At 32.1% G+C, this 17,379-nt stretch overlaps 1 protein-coding gene across 2 annotated transcripts in view; it reads right to left on the bottom strand.

Annotated features, from left to right (window-relative positions):
- LOC144845259 (phospholipid-transporting ATPase ABCA1-like) overlaps window positions 1-17,379 on the bottom strand; it is a 51,932-nt gene that overhangs the window by 14,164 nt on the left and 20,389 nt on the right. Inside the window, exons 11-33 of one of the 2 annotated variants that reach the window (XM_078702447.1) lie at window positions 16,333-16,398; window positions 15,434-15,677; window positions 14,597-14,733; window positions 14,081-14,197; window positions 13,638-13,820; window positions 12,839-12,932; window positions 12,176-12,287; window positions 11,242-11,421; window positions 10,404-10,626; window positions 9,543-9,764; window positions 8,810-9,017; window positions 8,333-8,446; window positions 7,804-7,984; window positions 7,071-7,202; window positions 6,552-6,688; window positions 6,104-6,241; window positions 5,503-5,744; window positions 5,091-5,211; window positions 4,547-4,764; window positions 3,623-3,797; window positions 2,516-2,689; window positions 1,578-1,730; window positions 306-457 (exon numbers count right to left, since the gene is read on the bottom strand). In XM_078702447.1, coding sequence (XP_078558573.1) covers window positions 306-457; window positions 1,578-1,730; window positions 2,516-2,689; window positions 3,623-3,797; window positions 4,547-4,764; window positions 5,091-5,211; window positions 5,503-5,744; window positions 6,104-6,241; window positions 6,552-6,688; window positions 7,071-7,202; window positions 7,804-7,984; window positions 8,333-8,446; window positions 8,810-9,017; window positions 9,543-9,764; window positions 10,404-10,626; window positions 11,242-11,421; window positions 12,176-12,287; window positions 12,839-12,932; window positions 13,638-13,820; window positions 14,081-14,197; window positions 14,597-14,733; window positions 15,434-15,677; window positions 16,333-16,398 — 3,723 coding nt within the window. The remainder of the gene's footprint in view (window positions 1-305; window positions 458-1,577; window positions 1,731-2,515; window positions 2,690-3,622; window positions 3,798-4,546; window positions 4,765-5,090; window positions 5,212-5,502; window positions 5,745-6,103; window positions 6,242-6,551; window positions 6,689-7,070; window positions 7,203-7,803; window positions 7,985-8,332; window positions 8,447-8,809; window positions 9,018-9,542; window positions 9,765-10,403; window positions 10,627-11,241; window positions 11,422-12,175; window positions 12,288-12,838; window positions 12,933-13,637; window positions 13,821-14,080; window positions 14,198-14,596; window positions 14,734-15,433; window positions 15,678-16,332; window positions 16,399-17,379) is intronic. The other variant, XM_078702448.1, reaches the window with a different exon arrangement.

Below are 17,379 nucleotides of genomic sequence, written 5' to 3'. Positions count from 1 at the left end.
TCGGTTCCCACTTGTGATTACTCAATACAGCACTTTGCGTCGATACGTCACTGCGTCTCGTTCTAGTGGGAACCACGCATTATGATCTTGACTCGCAATCCCAAGGAACAGGGTACAATCCTGACCTAGTGCCAGGGTAACTCACAACTCTATTTACTTTTCCTAAGCTTCAAATGAGACTTAATTTTAAAGCATGATGTAGTGTAACCATACCTTGGTTTCAGTACTTTTTGTATTATTATATAGGAGTGAATAAACATTATCATTATTATTAAATAAGATTTAATACTATACATTCAACTTACCTGTGCACAAACACCTTTCTTACTTCTTCTCGCATTATGGAAGCGCTTAATAAAAAGAGCCCAGAACTGTCTACGTACAAGATTTAAACCTTTAACTCTGCGCTCTTCCCCGCTGACCGAGCGGTTGTCTTGAGTAGACACTGACATATATTCTACAAGTTAATAAAAAATGTCATAATTTGTAAACATGGCAGGAATTTGTCAAGTGTTCTAGAAGGTGATTTGGCTTAACATTTTGGCTCAGATGGCGTGTCATACCTATACTTAAGCTGGAATCACTCTAGTTAACTTTGGCGAGTGGGACTATATACCCAGGAAAAACCTGGTTCAGGAAAGCATTTCTTGTAAAAACTCATCTGAACTGGCTAGAGAGAGGCCTACATCTAGACCAAAAGTCAATACTGGGACTATACCCAGGGATAAGGGGTGGGATTAGACCAGAAGTATATATCCGAGGATGGTAGAATACAATTTCATACACAATTTTAATTGTAAAACTTTAAGTTAACTAGCAATACAGTCATCTTATTTTGTACTTTTAAGATGAATACAGTCTATATCTATAACAGACATTTAAAGAGAAGAATTTAAAACATTTTATTGCAAGATATAGTAAACAATTATAGCAATTATAAAGATATTAGAAATTAGAAGTTATGTACATAATGTGATTAAAAAGAATAACCTGTCATTAATATTGTAATTGTCAGTAACCTTTAATAACTTGTAATTATGTCATTGAATTAGTCAGTATGCAATTTTTGTATTGTTATTTAATTGAAACCATAAGAATAAATTAACATACCATTTTGATTTAGGATTAAAACATTACATTACATAAATAATTAAAAAAAATTAAAATATAACAATTAATCAACATGATGTTTTTAGAAAAAAAGCATAATTATTTAACAATCAATTTGATTTTTTTTTATTTGAGTAAATATTAAGTGAACTGATTTATAAACAAAAACAAGATGCAAAGAAAGAAAAATTACAAAGAACTACATGCAGTAGAATTTAAGCCTAAACAAAATTCTTAAAAGTAACACATTTCATGTTGAACAAATTAAAATTAGCATGTAGCAAAGCATGTTAAAAAAACTATAAACTACAAAAGTTAAATAACTTAATATCCTATGTTAGTAAAGGTTAAAGTTCATGTACAACCAAGCATTAATGCACTAATTTTTAAATTCTAAGGAAGCAGTGAGTCAAAAGAAAAGAGCGACAGCGTGTGGAAGTTGCAAGCTTTCAAAACTGATGCCATACCGGAAGCATGTCCTGATGGTACGTTGTTGTCGAGCTGGAACGAGACCTTAGAAGCAGATCGTTGATGAAAAGCAGCTTTTGCCTTCTCTTTATCGCTCACTACATTGTCACCTGCGCCCCCAACTGTGGGCAGGCCATCTGTGCTGTTCATGCCTATTAGGTTTGGAGGTGATTAAAGGTATGCAGTTTTTTTTTATTCATTTCTCCAACAATCTTTAGATTGATGTTTTAGAACTAATATAAACTAATGATTTGGGATCGATCCATGATTTGCACTAATTTTTAGGTTACTGTATAATCGATGAAGAAACTAATCTGGACTGTTCTATGAATTTTTGTTTAGGGAGTTAGGGAGGCAGAGGGTTGTTCACTCTACTAGAAATAATGGCATTTCAGTTCTATAACGGGTAAGGATTCTAAAGGTGAATTTTATGCATTTTGATTATCATCAGACGCTAAGTACATTTTGTGCAGATTTAATAGAGACTCTCTATTTTATTTTTTTTTTATTTTTTTTTTTTAATCATTTTGATTAAAAAAAATCTTCTATAGTAGTTTAAAAACAGTAGAAACAGTATCATTCATGCATATCACACAAATTACAAAATTCAAATAAAAAAAGTATTTGTGACAACACCAATATCAAAGATAAGAATTATAAAACTATATATTAACTGTATATTATCATCAAAGAGCATGTTTTTGTAAATGTTAGTGTACCTTTGTCAACCTGCAGCCACACACATTGCATTATTAGGTTACTTTTGGGTTTGCATAGTGGAAAATACTTATACACAACATAAATATTCCATGCATCTATACATTTATAATTTTACCATTTCAAATTTGAATCACAGCCTAGATTAAATATTGATTGGGAACTAAAAGCATTTTCTTTAAAAAACAAAAGAAAGAAGCACGATAGAGATGGCACTCACTGTGTTGTTTCCTCGTGCCAAACGACACGGCAACCTCATCCAGAATGTCAACCTCGTCTGGAGATGGTGTTGTTGCTTCACCTGCCGTTTCCTTTTTGTCTGTTGTAGTAGCGAAGACATCCTCATCTTGTTCATCATGATCAGCCAGAGTTTCATGATGGACTTTATCACATTCTGCAATCAAATTTCATAACATTTATTTACATAAAAGATTATAACATACAAAGCAATAACAAAATGATAAGAATTTGAAGGAAGATGAAAAAAAAAACATCTTACCTTTAAAAAAAATTATTTAAAAAAGAATAAATGAATAAAAGAATAAATAAAAAAGTGGGTTCAAGACATGACTGGATAGTATTTAGACAAGATATAATTTTTTATTTAAAAAAAAAGACATTCTGAGAGACAGAGTTTGAAATGGCGGATGGAAGATTATTCCACAGTTAAGGTCTTATATTGTGTTGGAATGAGTTGGTTTTATGGATGGGTACAGAGATGTTTTGAAATCGAGTGTGGTGGTGATGGAGAGACGAATTGAAGGTAAAAGGAAAACAGAGATGAAATATAATTATTATTTTTATTAGTTATTATTAGTAATTAATTATGTGTTAACAATGATTGACAATACAATCCCTTTCTTTATAGATGATAATCAGTTCACAGGAAAAACACACACGCACACACAAAAAAGCTCTACAAATACTTTAGCTTATAACTGGGTATGTTTATGTATTACTTTTACACATTTAAATACATTTTACATTAGAAATGAATAAATCAATACATTAAACATAATTTATTAAAACAAATAAACATACCAACTTAAGAAGAAATGTATGTAACATGTGCAAATAAAAATAAAAAGAAATCATGATAAAGAGATTAAGAGTTTAATCTATCAGAAATTATATATATTTTAGCAGCATAGCAAATAAGGTCTTGATGATTCATGAAATTTAACTTTTCCCAAAACTGTGTATTTTTTATTTTGTATTTATTTATTATTTTCATTACCACCCAATACACTTGCTTGGTATTTTTCTTTTCCAATCAAAAATATTAATATTAAAAAATTAAGGTAAAATAAAAAACAATTATCTTTACCATCATCATCCAATAAATTCTGCTGATCATCGGAACAACTCAAATTAGGCATACGATAACTTTGCCGGCGTAAGCTTCCACGGCCAAGGAAGGGGCGTGGAAGGCGTCCACTGTCTGTCAGAATCTCACCTTCAGCGGAGTCAACGCCTGTCTCTTCAGCAACTTTCAAGAACACCTAGCATAACAGTGTGATATAAAAATAAGATTTTTTTATATTTTGTATATGTGGGGTTTTTTCAAGTTACAGTTTTGCTTCAGGTGTTGGGTAAGAACATTTTCTGACAACCAAACTCCAGTGGCCGTATTCACCATTTAAGGAAAAAACTTACCATTCAAATTCTCCTAAATAGAATAGCACTTAAGGGAAATTCTTAAATATCTATTTGATTTAAAGTGAAATACTAATATTTATTTGTCAATACAGCCAGAGAAATTCTTCAAATGCCTGAATTTGCTTAAGCCTAATCTACACTAGCGAACTTGCTGTTTGCAAACAAAAGTTTGATGACATTTCATTCATCATTTCATCATTATATTTCAAATTATCAGTTAATTTTCTAACCAATAAAGTTTGCATGATCAGTCATTATCAAACAACCAGATGCCAAATCACAACGCAACAATTTGTCCTTCAGGTCAAAGGTTAAAAATTATCACCTTTATCCGATAATTATCCAATTTGAATGAGATAATTATCGGTTAATTTTTCACGAGTGGAATCAGTTAAACCCTGTTTTAATTTTTATCGGTTAATTATCGCTTGAATTTTGGCTGCAGAAACACAGCCTTATTTTTAAGGTCTTAGTCTTAAAAGCCATTTTGGGAACAACCCGCAGGTTTTAAGAGAGCTGATGGTAAAATCACAATAATAAATCACACTGCAACACAACAATGTATTCCACATTAATGAAATAGCAACTATACCTCTTCAAGTGTTGTGTCTGAAATGCCATAACTATTGATATGTAGCAAGTCCAGATTACTCTCAAGATCTTTAAACAGAGCTTCAAACGCTCCACCCTCTGCTGCATCCGTTGGCAGGACGTATGACACCTCCGTGCCAAACGCCTCGTTCACCTTTGCATCAGGAATGTGTCGTTGAATGAATTTTGTCAGTTCTGATACAGAGCACTGTCCGTGATCTGATAACAAAATAACATATATAGATTACTAACTAAAACAAAAAATGAATGTGAGTATAACTTTGTTATTCGACAAAGAAAAAAAACAATCATTGTGAAAATTTTACAGTAATGTTTCTCAATATGAACATTAGTCAAATACACTTTTAGAAAATACAGTAGAACCCCTATTAAGGGGACATCTTCAAGACCCAACAATGTATCCACTTAATAGGTGTCCCGAAGGAGAGGATCTATTGTAATTGGATTTTTGAGGTCATCACTTTGTCTTTTGTGCCAAATTATATAGTTAGATGATTTCCATTTCCATTTTTTCTTTACTTTACCTGTTATATCTGTACCTCCACATGCTCCAGCATTTTCTGGCTTCACTGCGTATTCCGTGGCAGAATCAGAAGCAGTTTCTGATCCAACACCTTCATCTTTATCTAGGTCTTCAAGACTTAGCTGGAAAAAAAATCCAATACAATACAGTCACCTCAACAATGAAAAACATTCAGCTGGCCTTAAAGTCAAATTTCCCAGAAACTATACTTTTAAGAATGTATTTCAAAGAGAGAATTTCCGATTTTCTTTCTGAGTGTGTTTGTATAAGAAGATGTGTATTAAATTTTTTTTTTAATTTGTTGATAGTTATATAAAGTTACTTGACCTTGAAGATCACAGAGATCCCAAATGACAAATATGTACCTTACAAGTAACCTCAGTGTAGAATTCTATACAAATAAGTACACTCACCGTTATTTCATTCAATGGTGGTATATCCATGACTCCTTTCACTTTCATTTCCATGTCTGCAATCTTTGGGTTACCTTTACCAACTTTTTTTGCCAGGACTAAGTAGTAACCCTGTCCGAAACGACTCTTCAGAAACAATGATGTACCGCAGCAACATAATTTACCCTGGGAGATGATTGCGATGCGATCACCTAGAATATCCGCCTCATCCATATGATGAGTGGACATAATAATAGTGCGGCCTAGAATAAAAGAATTACAAATTCCACTTGGTTAATTCAATATTTAAAATTCTTTAGTGGATAACTAAATCTCTATGCACTTATGTGTATAAAAATAAATTTACAAACAAGAAAAAGAAGAATCGTCTTCATTAGCTGGAAACTGAAGAAATTTGGATGAGGGCCTCTACAAACACACAGCAGCAAGCAGTACAATAACTACCTAGATCAATGGGAGACAATCCCCTACTCTTTAAGAAATGTACACAGCTTTAGCCAATCAAAAGGACAAGGCAATGCCAGTAAAGCACCAAAATCAATATAGCACATATAGTGAGCAAAATTAACTAATTTTTTCAATTAATCTTTCCATTACTTACCTCGTCGATATTTACTCAGCAAATCCCAAATTTCTCTTCGGGCATACGGGTCAACACCTGCAGTTGGTTCATCTAAGACCACTGTACGTGATCCAGCAACAAAAGCCATAGCAATGGAAAGCTTACGCTTCATACCACCTATTAAAGTAACAATAAATACTTTCACAGTTTCATAAGACTTTGTCTAAGTCTCTGTCTACACTATCAAACTAGTCAAATGTGATGTGGCCAAATATGGTAGTGATATGCTTAAATATGGACTTGCTATTGACATCATTGTGTCCATATATGGGCACATCACATTTTTTTGTCACATAAAGTTTGATAGTGTAGACAGAGCTTAAGAAAGTAGGAAATGATCAGACACAAAATGGAATGAATTCTGGGATTTTAAAATAAATATTCAATTTGAACTTAGAAACTGAATACAAATATAAAAAAATTTTACCCGACAGATTTTTAGATAATTCATTTCGTTTGTGCGGCAGACCGATGTCTTGTAAAATCTGTTCCATCTCGATGCGGACGTCATTCTGTGCTCCTTTCAGACGGGCATAAAACCACAGATGTTCAATAACAGACATGCTGTGAAAAAGAAATGAATACAATACAAATTATTAAAAAGGAACATTTGTTTTTATACTGAAAGACAAGGTACTCATTTTGGAACATTATGTTGTAAACATAGGTTTATCAACAGTAGTTCTAATATTTGTTTACAGTACGAAAAAGGTTTCTGGCAGGATTCAAACCTAAGACTCTCTCTTACAGGTTGAGTGTTATACCATCAGACCACAGCACTATATTATTATCAATTTTCAGATACAGATATATTCCAATTTTTTAAAATGTTTAGGCAATAATGTTAATATATAAAGAGTGCAAGCATTAAACATCTTTTATCAACAAAGATTTTACACAGGAACTGAACTGAACAAAATTATTATTATTATAAGATTGTTCATACTTATCAAAAAGCACATTATGTTGAGGGCATGTGCCAAGACTTCGTCGAATCTCTGTGATGTCTTTACGGATATCTTTGCCGTAAATATATGCCGATCCACTTGTAGGAGGAAACAGACCTGTTAGGATCGACCTGAAAATAAGACAATTTAAATTACATCAACATTAATTATCTGACTATTATTATAGAGACAGAAGACAGAATATTATGATTTCCATTGGTTTATTTTAAATAAAGGTTTTAATAATACAGGTTATGGACTGAGTCTTATCACTAGGACGGCAGTCTTTGTTCAGAAAATTAAAGATCTAGACTAGGTCAAAGCTACACACTTAGCCTGGCCTAAACCTGTGTACTTTCACCGGCCCAGATCGGTGGAATATCTCCATGGATGAGTGCTACTAAAGTTTACAAGGTTACATGATCCCAGGGTCATTATGTTCACTGGCATACCAACGTTCCCTTAATCTAAACGTTCATACATTTGTCGACAAGTAACAGTCGACTACGACCTATGTGGACGTGGACTTTGTTCATGTTGACTCAAATCTAAGAGTCCCTATTGTCAATCGTTAAAGTTACAGGGATCAACAGACTTGTCTAATTGGAAATAAAAATATGTCTCAACAAGTTGTAAACATATTTATGCCATGTGAAAAGGGAATTAGCTAATTGTTAAATTAATTACAGTAGATAGTTGCCCAATCACATTATTTCCGTACATATAACTTACATTGTTGTTGTTTTACCAGCACCATTGTGGCCCAGGAATGATGTGATTTGACCTTCATAGAAATTCAGATTCAAGCCATCTACAGCCACCTTCTTGCCTAGCTTGTAGACCTTGACAAGGTTTCTGATAGAAACGCCTAAAGTAAGATGCTCTGGGTCACGTTCAAACTTTGTGGGGTCATCTACAAACAACCAACAAATATTTTAAAATGATAAGTTATACAATAAAAATTAAACAATAGCCATAAAAAAAGTATGTAAATGTAACCATTTGGATTTCTTAACATATTTATATTGCTCTATGTCTGTATTGAGAACCTCCTTATCAGGTTTAAGCCAAAAACGCAGAATGACAATTCAAAATACTCACTTAAACAAACAGTAAATATGTAAATGTAACCAAATGTGTTCATATCACTTAAATGTATATGTATATATTTATATTGCTCTATGTCTGTATTGAGAACTTCTTTATCAGGTTTTAGCCAAAAACGCAGAAAAAAATAAAATAAAATAAATAAAATACTCACTGTCTGACAATGTTCCAAGTTCACATGACTCACTAGTGTCCACATTTTCACTTATTCCAAACCAGTAGTGTTTAGTGAAAGGAAAGTACCATTCACGAGGCATGCCATACTGACCTTTATTGAAAAACAGACAATAACACAATGAAAGCACTCAGAAACTGAGTGAAGTACTTGGCAAAATATTACCACAGAGGGCACATGTTGATATTTCAGCCCATGTTAAAAGAATGCAAATTTTTCTATTTTTTATTTGTGAAGTTATTAATGAACCGATTTTCTTGAATTTCAATAGGCATGTTCTGTAAGTATATACCTATTTACATTGAAAAATTCAGAATGATAACTTGAAAATTGTAGGCACTATCATGCTAAAAAAACAAACAAATCAAGTACTTATACTTTGCAAAACAAAATGTATGGCTATAAACTAATAGCAATTTATTTTATGCTAAAATTGGGCACAAAGTGAAAACTAACCTGGAAACACAGCTTCGATATACCAGACGAGAAGCAAGTAGATGCCAGTGTCCACCCACATCATGATGATAGACTGTAGGAAGCCATATCCACCCTCACCAGTTATTGGGCTCTCAGCAATGTTAGACCACTGCACACCAGTACCTTGGATCTCATAATAAGCTAAGTAAGTTGTTCCATAACCAAATGCAATGGTATTACAAAGAGACTGTAATAAAGGTAAAGAAAGTCAATGAAAAATAATTAATGATTTACGACTATTAAAGGAATAATATATATTGGTATCTTTTATTTAAAAATTAATATTTAGTATAAAAACATATGAAATAAATGTGATTTGGATCTAAAATATTACATTAAATTAGGAATAGACCACTCAACCATTATTCAATAGTTCGTATATAACAATATCTCTTCTTAAAAGTTAGAAGACTGACTGCTATGAAAACAAGTATGGAGGTGCATTAAAATTTCTCATATAAGTACGAAGGGGGTAATCTGTAGATGTCATAATCGGAACAGTCTTAGTAATTTATTGTTTATAACGTTTATGTGTAATTTGTATAGTGTGTATAATGTTCTCATATATTTATTTGTTTCTTAAAATAATGTACAAAAAATGAATTCACGATATGTTTTTTTGGGCCAAATAAATACTGTGAGAGCAGCGCATTATTATTATTATTGTTATTAATAAAACATCAAAATAATAGAAACATAAGGCATCACTTACAACAGCGTACTTGGCTCCTGTTGACATGTACTCATCCCACGAGTACGCCATGCTATATGGTACATACGTAAAGAAGTAAATGACTGCACCGCACGCAGCTGCTAGGTTGGCACGTGAAAAGAACACGCTTATGAGAAAGCATAGTGATATAGTTGAAATACTGAAGGATGAGAAAAAGAACAGCAGAACTGTTGGGTCACTGTAGAGCAATAGTTGTCCTTGCTGTAGACAAAAAAAATTATTTTTTTATTATTAAAAATTTAATTCAATAAAACATTTAAAATTAACACATATAAAGATTTGAAACCATTATGGGGTCCTCAAGCTCAATTATCAAGATTCTACAATAATAATGGACTACATATTTCTATGGCATGAATAGGATAATATAATACAATGTGTTTGTAAGCTTAAGGCAGCTGTGGCTTGCCATAGTCAAAATAACATTACAGTATACAGATTTCTATGGCATAGGATAATATAATACGATGTGTTTGAGAGCTTTAAAGGCAGTTGTGGTTTGCCATAGTCAAAATAACAACACTTACACAGATTTCTATGGCATGAATAGGATAATATAATACAATGTGTTTGAGAGCTTTAAAGGCAGCTGTGGCTTGCCATAGTCAAAATAACATTACACTATACAGATTTATATGGCATGAATAGGATAATAAGCTGTGGCTTACCATAGTCAAAAAAACATTTAATATTTCTTAATTGTGAAATATAGATTTTTTTTAAATTAACATTAACAAACATAGCTATCAAAGTCATCTACAACTAGTATTACTAAAATCATTAAAACTTTTCATTTTTTTAATAATCCAAGATGTGAATAAAAACAAAATCATACTATACCTTGATTACAAAAATAAGTAAGAGAGAACTGATAAACATGATACTGAAAGCATTGATCATCCACGCCACCCAGTGAACCCCGTTGCTCAGACCCATCACTTTCATAACCTCCTTCAAGCGATTCTCTTTCTCATACACGATGCTCTTTATGATCATGGCAACCGAATAAACCCATGAGATGATCATCCACAGTGGGAGGGCGCCCGACAGTTCAAACACGAACCTGTGAACAAAATAAACATGTTTTGTATTTAAATATTAGTCACTAATAACGGTTCATTTCAAGTGTATTTTAATGCATACATTAACTATTTCCTATTTAGTGCATATTTATTTTGTATCTTAACTTTTTATTTCAACCTTTTTGAAGTTAAGAAATCAAATGATATTTGACATAAAATAAATAAGTGATATAATATACCGGGTACTGTATACATAATTTCATATTTTCATTTTAATATAGACAACCCAACCATAAACTGGATCAAAATGTCTAGCTTTCATAAAGGTATGTTTGAAATCATTTGAAGAATATTATGGTTTCCAAGAGAAAATTTAATGGAACTCAAAATAGCGGAATCTTGTATAAACGACTACTATACATTTTGGAAACACATCAAACGTTTGCAATTTTTTAAGTAGTTTGCAAAAATGTTTTTTATCAAACTCAAGTTTATTTTAATTTTATTATTCTGTCATAAGTTTGGCAACATTATTCACAACATCACCTGAACACTTCGGTGTCAATCAAGGACTTACGAAAGTTAAAAAAAGCGCTCTAAAAAATCCGTAAAAGCAGCAATTGATATAAACTGCTTAAAAATTCAACTATACTTACAAATCATCAATGTAACAGGGATAAGGGAACTGTTGTATATATATGCCTGCACCGGTTTCTTCAACACCTGTAGATGCCTTAATGATACCATGTTCAACCATGTCCTGAATATACACAAAGCCACTCTGAATATACTTCAAGTCAAATGATATACCACCTCTTGGACCGGGTGACCAATACCTTAAAATAATATATTAATTCATATTTGTATTAAGATTTTAAATTCACTTTGCACAATGGAAATGAGGATAAATGTGGGTGATACTGTACCTACAAAAGATAATATAATAATTTGATTAATTCAAATTATTATATGCAGAATAATTTCAAAATGCCTGATAAATTAATATGAAATCATATAACTGTACGTAATAAGTCACAGGTCTAAACAAATCTAAAAATCAAATTTGTAGATATCCATTTCACCTGCAACCAGAACGTACAGTATGAACCTTTCTAACACAAGTCTGCAGTATATCTATGTATCTAATCAATCAAAATTCCTCTCTCCATTATTTGTTGATGGTTGTTTAAAATAATCCAATGTTTTCTTTTCTTTTATTTGTACTAATATGTTTCTTATGGACAGTTTATCCGAAATAAAAAATGACTAATTCTCCATGATTAAAGGCCAATTTACACAGACGAGCAGTAACGGTAAGCACAAAACCGCATAGATTGTCTCACATAGAATCAGTATCTATCCTTAGCGGAAACCGCCCGTCCGTTCCGCGTTATGTTTAAATGGTCTTAAGGAATAACATTCTATATTTTAATTATCGTTTCCGCTCATCTGTGTAAATTGGCATTTAACACAGGATGGCATGGTTGACATATTTTGCTGCACTATTCAATTTTCGTTTTACAACTTTCTATATTCTTTCTTTATACAGTACACATGTTCCTGTTATTGTCGATTAAATTTTAGATTTACCTGTCCATAAGGTACTTAGTTTTTTCAACTCTATCCGAGTCCATTCTTATTTTGTATTTTACATGTTTTGGTATTGTGTTACCAGCATCTTCCATTTCTAAAAATATAATGCCTAAAAAAAAGAAAAAGTACATAAATTAAATAACAGACTTTCTTCCTCATTCCATAAAAAGAACCTTTTTTAAAACTAAAAAAAGTATCATTCCTTTCATGGTATCTTTTATTTCCAAAAACATTAAAATTTAGTGGCAGACAAAGGCTGAAATAAAGTGTCTTTTACAATTACAATTAAAAATTAGATAAATAAACAAAAGCAATACTATGGCACGTACTAATACAAAATAAAAATATATAAAAAAAAACATAATAATACAAATCAAGAAACTTTACAAACCAATGAAATTCGCTAAAACTTTTTTTTTTATGGCTGACTTCTGTCGGAAACGACAATGTCAATTAGTCTTACATTCATCTGAATGATGACTAAGCCAGGACTGTTTTAAGCACCTGCTGCTTAACTTCGGTGATCTGACGAGAACCGGTGTTTCAACGTGGTAAGGCTAAAACTATATGTAAAATATAATTATCATATTCACAATTTATGAATTAAAAAGTAAATAAAAACATCATACTTCTTAAATAAAAAGTGGGGAACATACACACCTGCCCAGAATGACTGGTTTGTCAATAGCTCTGTTGCAATGTTAACCAACTTTTCTTCAGATTCAACAGCTTTGAATCGGTCAATGTTAATACACTGTCGAATTAAAAAAATATAGATTTAATAGAAAATATTCTTCTAAATACTTAGAAGAGTATAGATTTGTCTAAACCTTCAGGGCCACAGTTGGCATTATTGTCATTGGTATATGTAGGTTACAAAAACTGTTATTGGTCATTGATGGACAAGGACGTGTGGCGCATTGTTAATAATGTTCAGCGCTTAGAGGTTTCACAACATTAGGCGCTATATAATTCCAGGATATTATTATTATTATTACTCATGCAGTAATTCATCCAAAAAGTATATATTTTTCTCCATTTTTTTGGGGGGCCATGGTTAACAGTTTTTAAGAAGAATCTAAAGTGGCATGGCATCTTTAGGTCAAAAAAGTGTTATGATTATTTTCATTATATTATCATTATTTTTCATTGGTTGAATACCTGTATATTACAACCTTTCGTTTTCAATATGTGCCACTGAAAGTTATTCTGACCATGTTCAAAAAAATGTTTTCATGCATCCGTCGTAAAACAATTTAGATCACAGTAACCATACAGCTCCCTATTGGGTTTTGTACTAATACATTACAACAGTACTTGAGAAGCTTTCGAAGAAATGAAAAAGCTCTATAGGGGGTTAACAGAAGGGGTGTAATTTATTAGACCTTGAAGAAATTAAATTCTGATTACTTTCAAGAATTCAATACTCAAAAAGCTACAATGTAATACAATGCCTTACTTTTAGAATCTTGATTGTAGTATTTGCAGCATAATCCAATTCATCTAGTATTTGTTCCCACTCAGTAGTGTTAAATGATTCAATTTCACTTATTGTTGATGCTATGTCTCCATCCGTCTGATTGGCTACATTTTTGTATGCCTCTTCTAGAGCAGTTCTCACGACAGGATTTTGCAATTGTTTCTAAATTCATAAATTAAAAAAAACCAAATCATTACACTATGTCTAACAAGGCCATATACATGGATGCAGTCGCGTGCTCAAGTTAGTGTTTACCAACCAACCGACCTACATAGTGAGCTGTAGAGTCGCGACTAAAAAGAAGTTTTCCTAAAACCTGTTTAACATCTGTTTAACACATGTTTAATTAATTAATTTAATTTAAAGTGTTTGATTTCGAGAAAGTTAAAAATATCAATCTATTGATTGGCTGTGAAACTAACCTCAAGCTGGCCTAACTGACCATCAGGGCTAATAAGGTTGTGTAAGGTCGGTGAATAAGCTAGCCATTTCTCTGCAAGATCATTCACCATCCATAGTGTATCAAATGGTTCCTGAGCCTAAATCAAAACAATAGCAAGGAAATTATATTTTTTTTAAAAAATAATCTTTTTAGATTTGCTACAAAAAGAGTAACTATGATTAAATTGTTATCTGTAAGTCAGGGCCATAGCCACAAACACCAAACCTCACCACTTTTTCACATGGTCTTTGAGAACCCTGTTGCTTTGTCTTTTTATTGATGCAACCACCATACCACTTTATTTCTCGTGGCTACAGCACTGTGAGTACATTAGTGTGAGATATTAAAAAAGTTTTTCCAGAAGAAATACCAGTTAATTGACAATAGTTGTAGTTGTTAGGGGTGGAATCTACCATGTAAATTATTATACCATTATGTTTTGTTAAGAATTGTTTATATATTCTATATCTAAAAGAAAAGAAAAGCTCAAATATACCTTCTTTATAATCGATTTTGTGGCATTATTATCAGGGGTATACAAAACCTCTCCAACCAAGAGTGGTTTCAACATCCTCATCAGTATCACAACACAAGGATCAGATGAATCCTCAAGCAGATCCAATGGGCACCCATCTATGAAGAAAATACAGCATTAATAAACTCATCAACCATTCAGTATTAAGTTCTGTCCACACTATCAAACTAGTTTGACAAAAAAGGTGTGATGTGCCCAAATATGGTAGTGATATGAAATCATTGTGTCCATTTTCCACTTGTTTTGAAATAAAGTTATCTTATCTTAATGGGCATATCACATTTGTTTGTCATACAAATGTAGAAATAATATAATATAAACATATAATAATAATGTAGACAGAGCTTTACCTTACTCTTAATTTTACCATATTTTTAATATATAATTTATATACTGTACAAATGTTTATACATATGTTAAGCGTGCATTTCTTTCTGTCTCTACTATTTACATATTTATTTGTGTTGATCATATAGACATATTTAAACAAATACTATTTTAAAAATGTATACAGTACACTTGTTGACTTTATCGGAGCCTAACTCTAAAAACAATACCACTATAATACTATAGAAACATTGAAAATGATAATGAACACCAAATTTAAATACAGATGTACATTGTACAGGTTGAAATATCTAAATATCTTTTATAGATCAAATCAATAGTGTTTGAGATACATTCACCACATCAACTACAACTAGATTTTAAAAAGTAGAATCTAGTTATTAAATACACAGCAAGACCCGGAGGCTAAATTCTCATATTTCCTCCTTCGAGGGCGGGTAAGATAATTACCATAATTATCAAGGGCATTGCTGAAGTTGAATGAGCTTAAACTGCAGCTATCTTCCGGAGATTGCGCATTGGCTGACACTCTGCTCTCGCCACCATCCAGTCCCCCTTCATGTTGGGCGTCCACTTTACCCTTCAACAGATCGTTGTCACCACTTACACCGCACACAAGTGTCTGTACATCTTTGTTGCTCAGCTGGTCTTGTATGTCTTGGATGTAGCTTTCTATACTTTTAAGATCTTGAATCTAACCAACAATAAAAGGCAAAAATTAGGGAGGCAAAATGTATTAAGCAAGCCATGAAGAAGCTACGATGTTGATTAGGATGATATGTTGATGGTATGTGTTTGGGTGTCCTCCATTTACAAAAAATAATCAGGGTGTCCCCGGTTTTCCGTAGTGTTTAAACATATATTACACTATTACTTGTTAGTTTTATGGGAATATGGCCCTGAATAGGTGTGTCACAAAGGAATTTTACTGTATACACTAAAAATTTTAATTAAAATGGCACAATATCCCCGGTTTTCCATAGTGTTTCAACATATATTTGTTGTGTACTAACACCATATAAGGTAGAATATCCAAACAATAAAGGTACAACAAGTAAACACACGTGAGTCGAGGTTTAGTCGTTCTCCATCTTCCCCGCATCCGGGGCTTTATTCATTCTCCACAACACTATGTATATAGAGGGCGTACCATCGGTTACAATTACAGTACAAGTAATGTACAGTATATGACAATATTACACTATTAGTATTACTTGTTTTAACAGGAATATGGGCCCTGAATAGGTGTCACAAAGTAGTAAAAATGCACTGATAATTTAAATACATCATATACTAAAACGGCACAATTTACTGAATCTGAAACTGTTTAAAATTTAAATAAGACAAACCTCTCTTGCGACGTCTGTAAGTTCATCAATAAGCCGACGAGCAGATTCGGTATCCGTAACATTAAACTATAAAAAAATGTAAAAGGATATAGAATTAGAAATGTATATGTGTGGATTATACAATTTCCTATCAAATGTGTAAATAGATATGGTTTTGAATTTGAATAACACATTTACGCCCAACCCTTTATCTCTAGGGAAAAAATGTTTACAGAAAAAACCAATAGATTGGAAAATGAAATTTTGTATTCAGAGTAAAAATTTGGAATTTATGTTTTCAATGTCGTAGACACGCTATATATTCAAATTATTCTACTTAAAATTATTATTAACAAACATTAATATAAAAAACTGCACTGTAGATTTAAGTACATTAAAATTTAACCACAAGTAACTACAATTCAAGTTAATAGCTTTGTGATTAATCTTATGTTCCTGGTTAAATTGTTATCTTAGCCACGATTGATTCAAAAGATTACATAGGAAATGCAGAACAACAGGATATGTTTATCTTGTGAATCTCAATCATCTATGCTATTTTGTCAATAATTTGTATATAAAATGTAAGAAATAAATTTGTATATGAAATGAAATAAATTGTGGAGTAGCTTTGCATCAGGGTGTTGAGTAATTGGTCAGATGTTTTGCCCTACTCTGACCAAATGAAATGAAAACAATGGTAGTTTATTCATTGCACATGATGGCAATATACCGTCTTTCATTTTGGGATAGTATAAACCAAATTTCATTTGTACCTTGTACAAATGACAATAAATACTATCGTATTGTAAAAGATGGTAATTTAACAGACCGTGACGGTTGTGGAATGTGTACAACGTCACAGTCTGGTAATTACCGTCTACTAGCCTTGAAAGAAAAGCTTACTACTGTAATTGGGCCAGAATAGGTCCATGGATGTACTATGAAAATAAAGATTACAATTTGAGTGAGAATTTATCTTAATCAGGATTGCCAGTACATTACACACAAAATCTAAACCCCTTACAGGTCTATTAAAGATATACTGTAGTATGATGGGCTCAGCAA

Source organism: Antedon bifida, chromosome 6 (assembly GCF_963402885.1).
Source record: "Antedon bifida chromosome 6, ecAntBifi1.1, whole genome shotgun sequence".
Classification (NCBI taxonomy): domain Eukaryota; kingdom Metazoa; phylum Echinodermata; class Crinoidea; order Comatulida; family Antedonidae; genus Antedon; species Antedon bifida.
The sequence above is the reverse complement of the archived record's forward strand: the minus strand, read 5'-3'. Positions and strand labels throughout refer to the sequence as shown.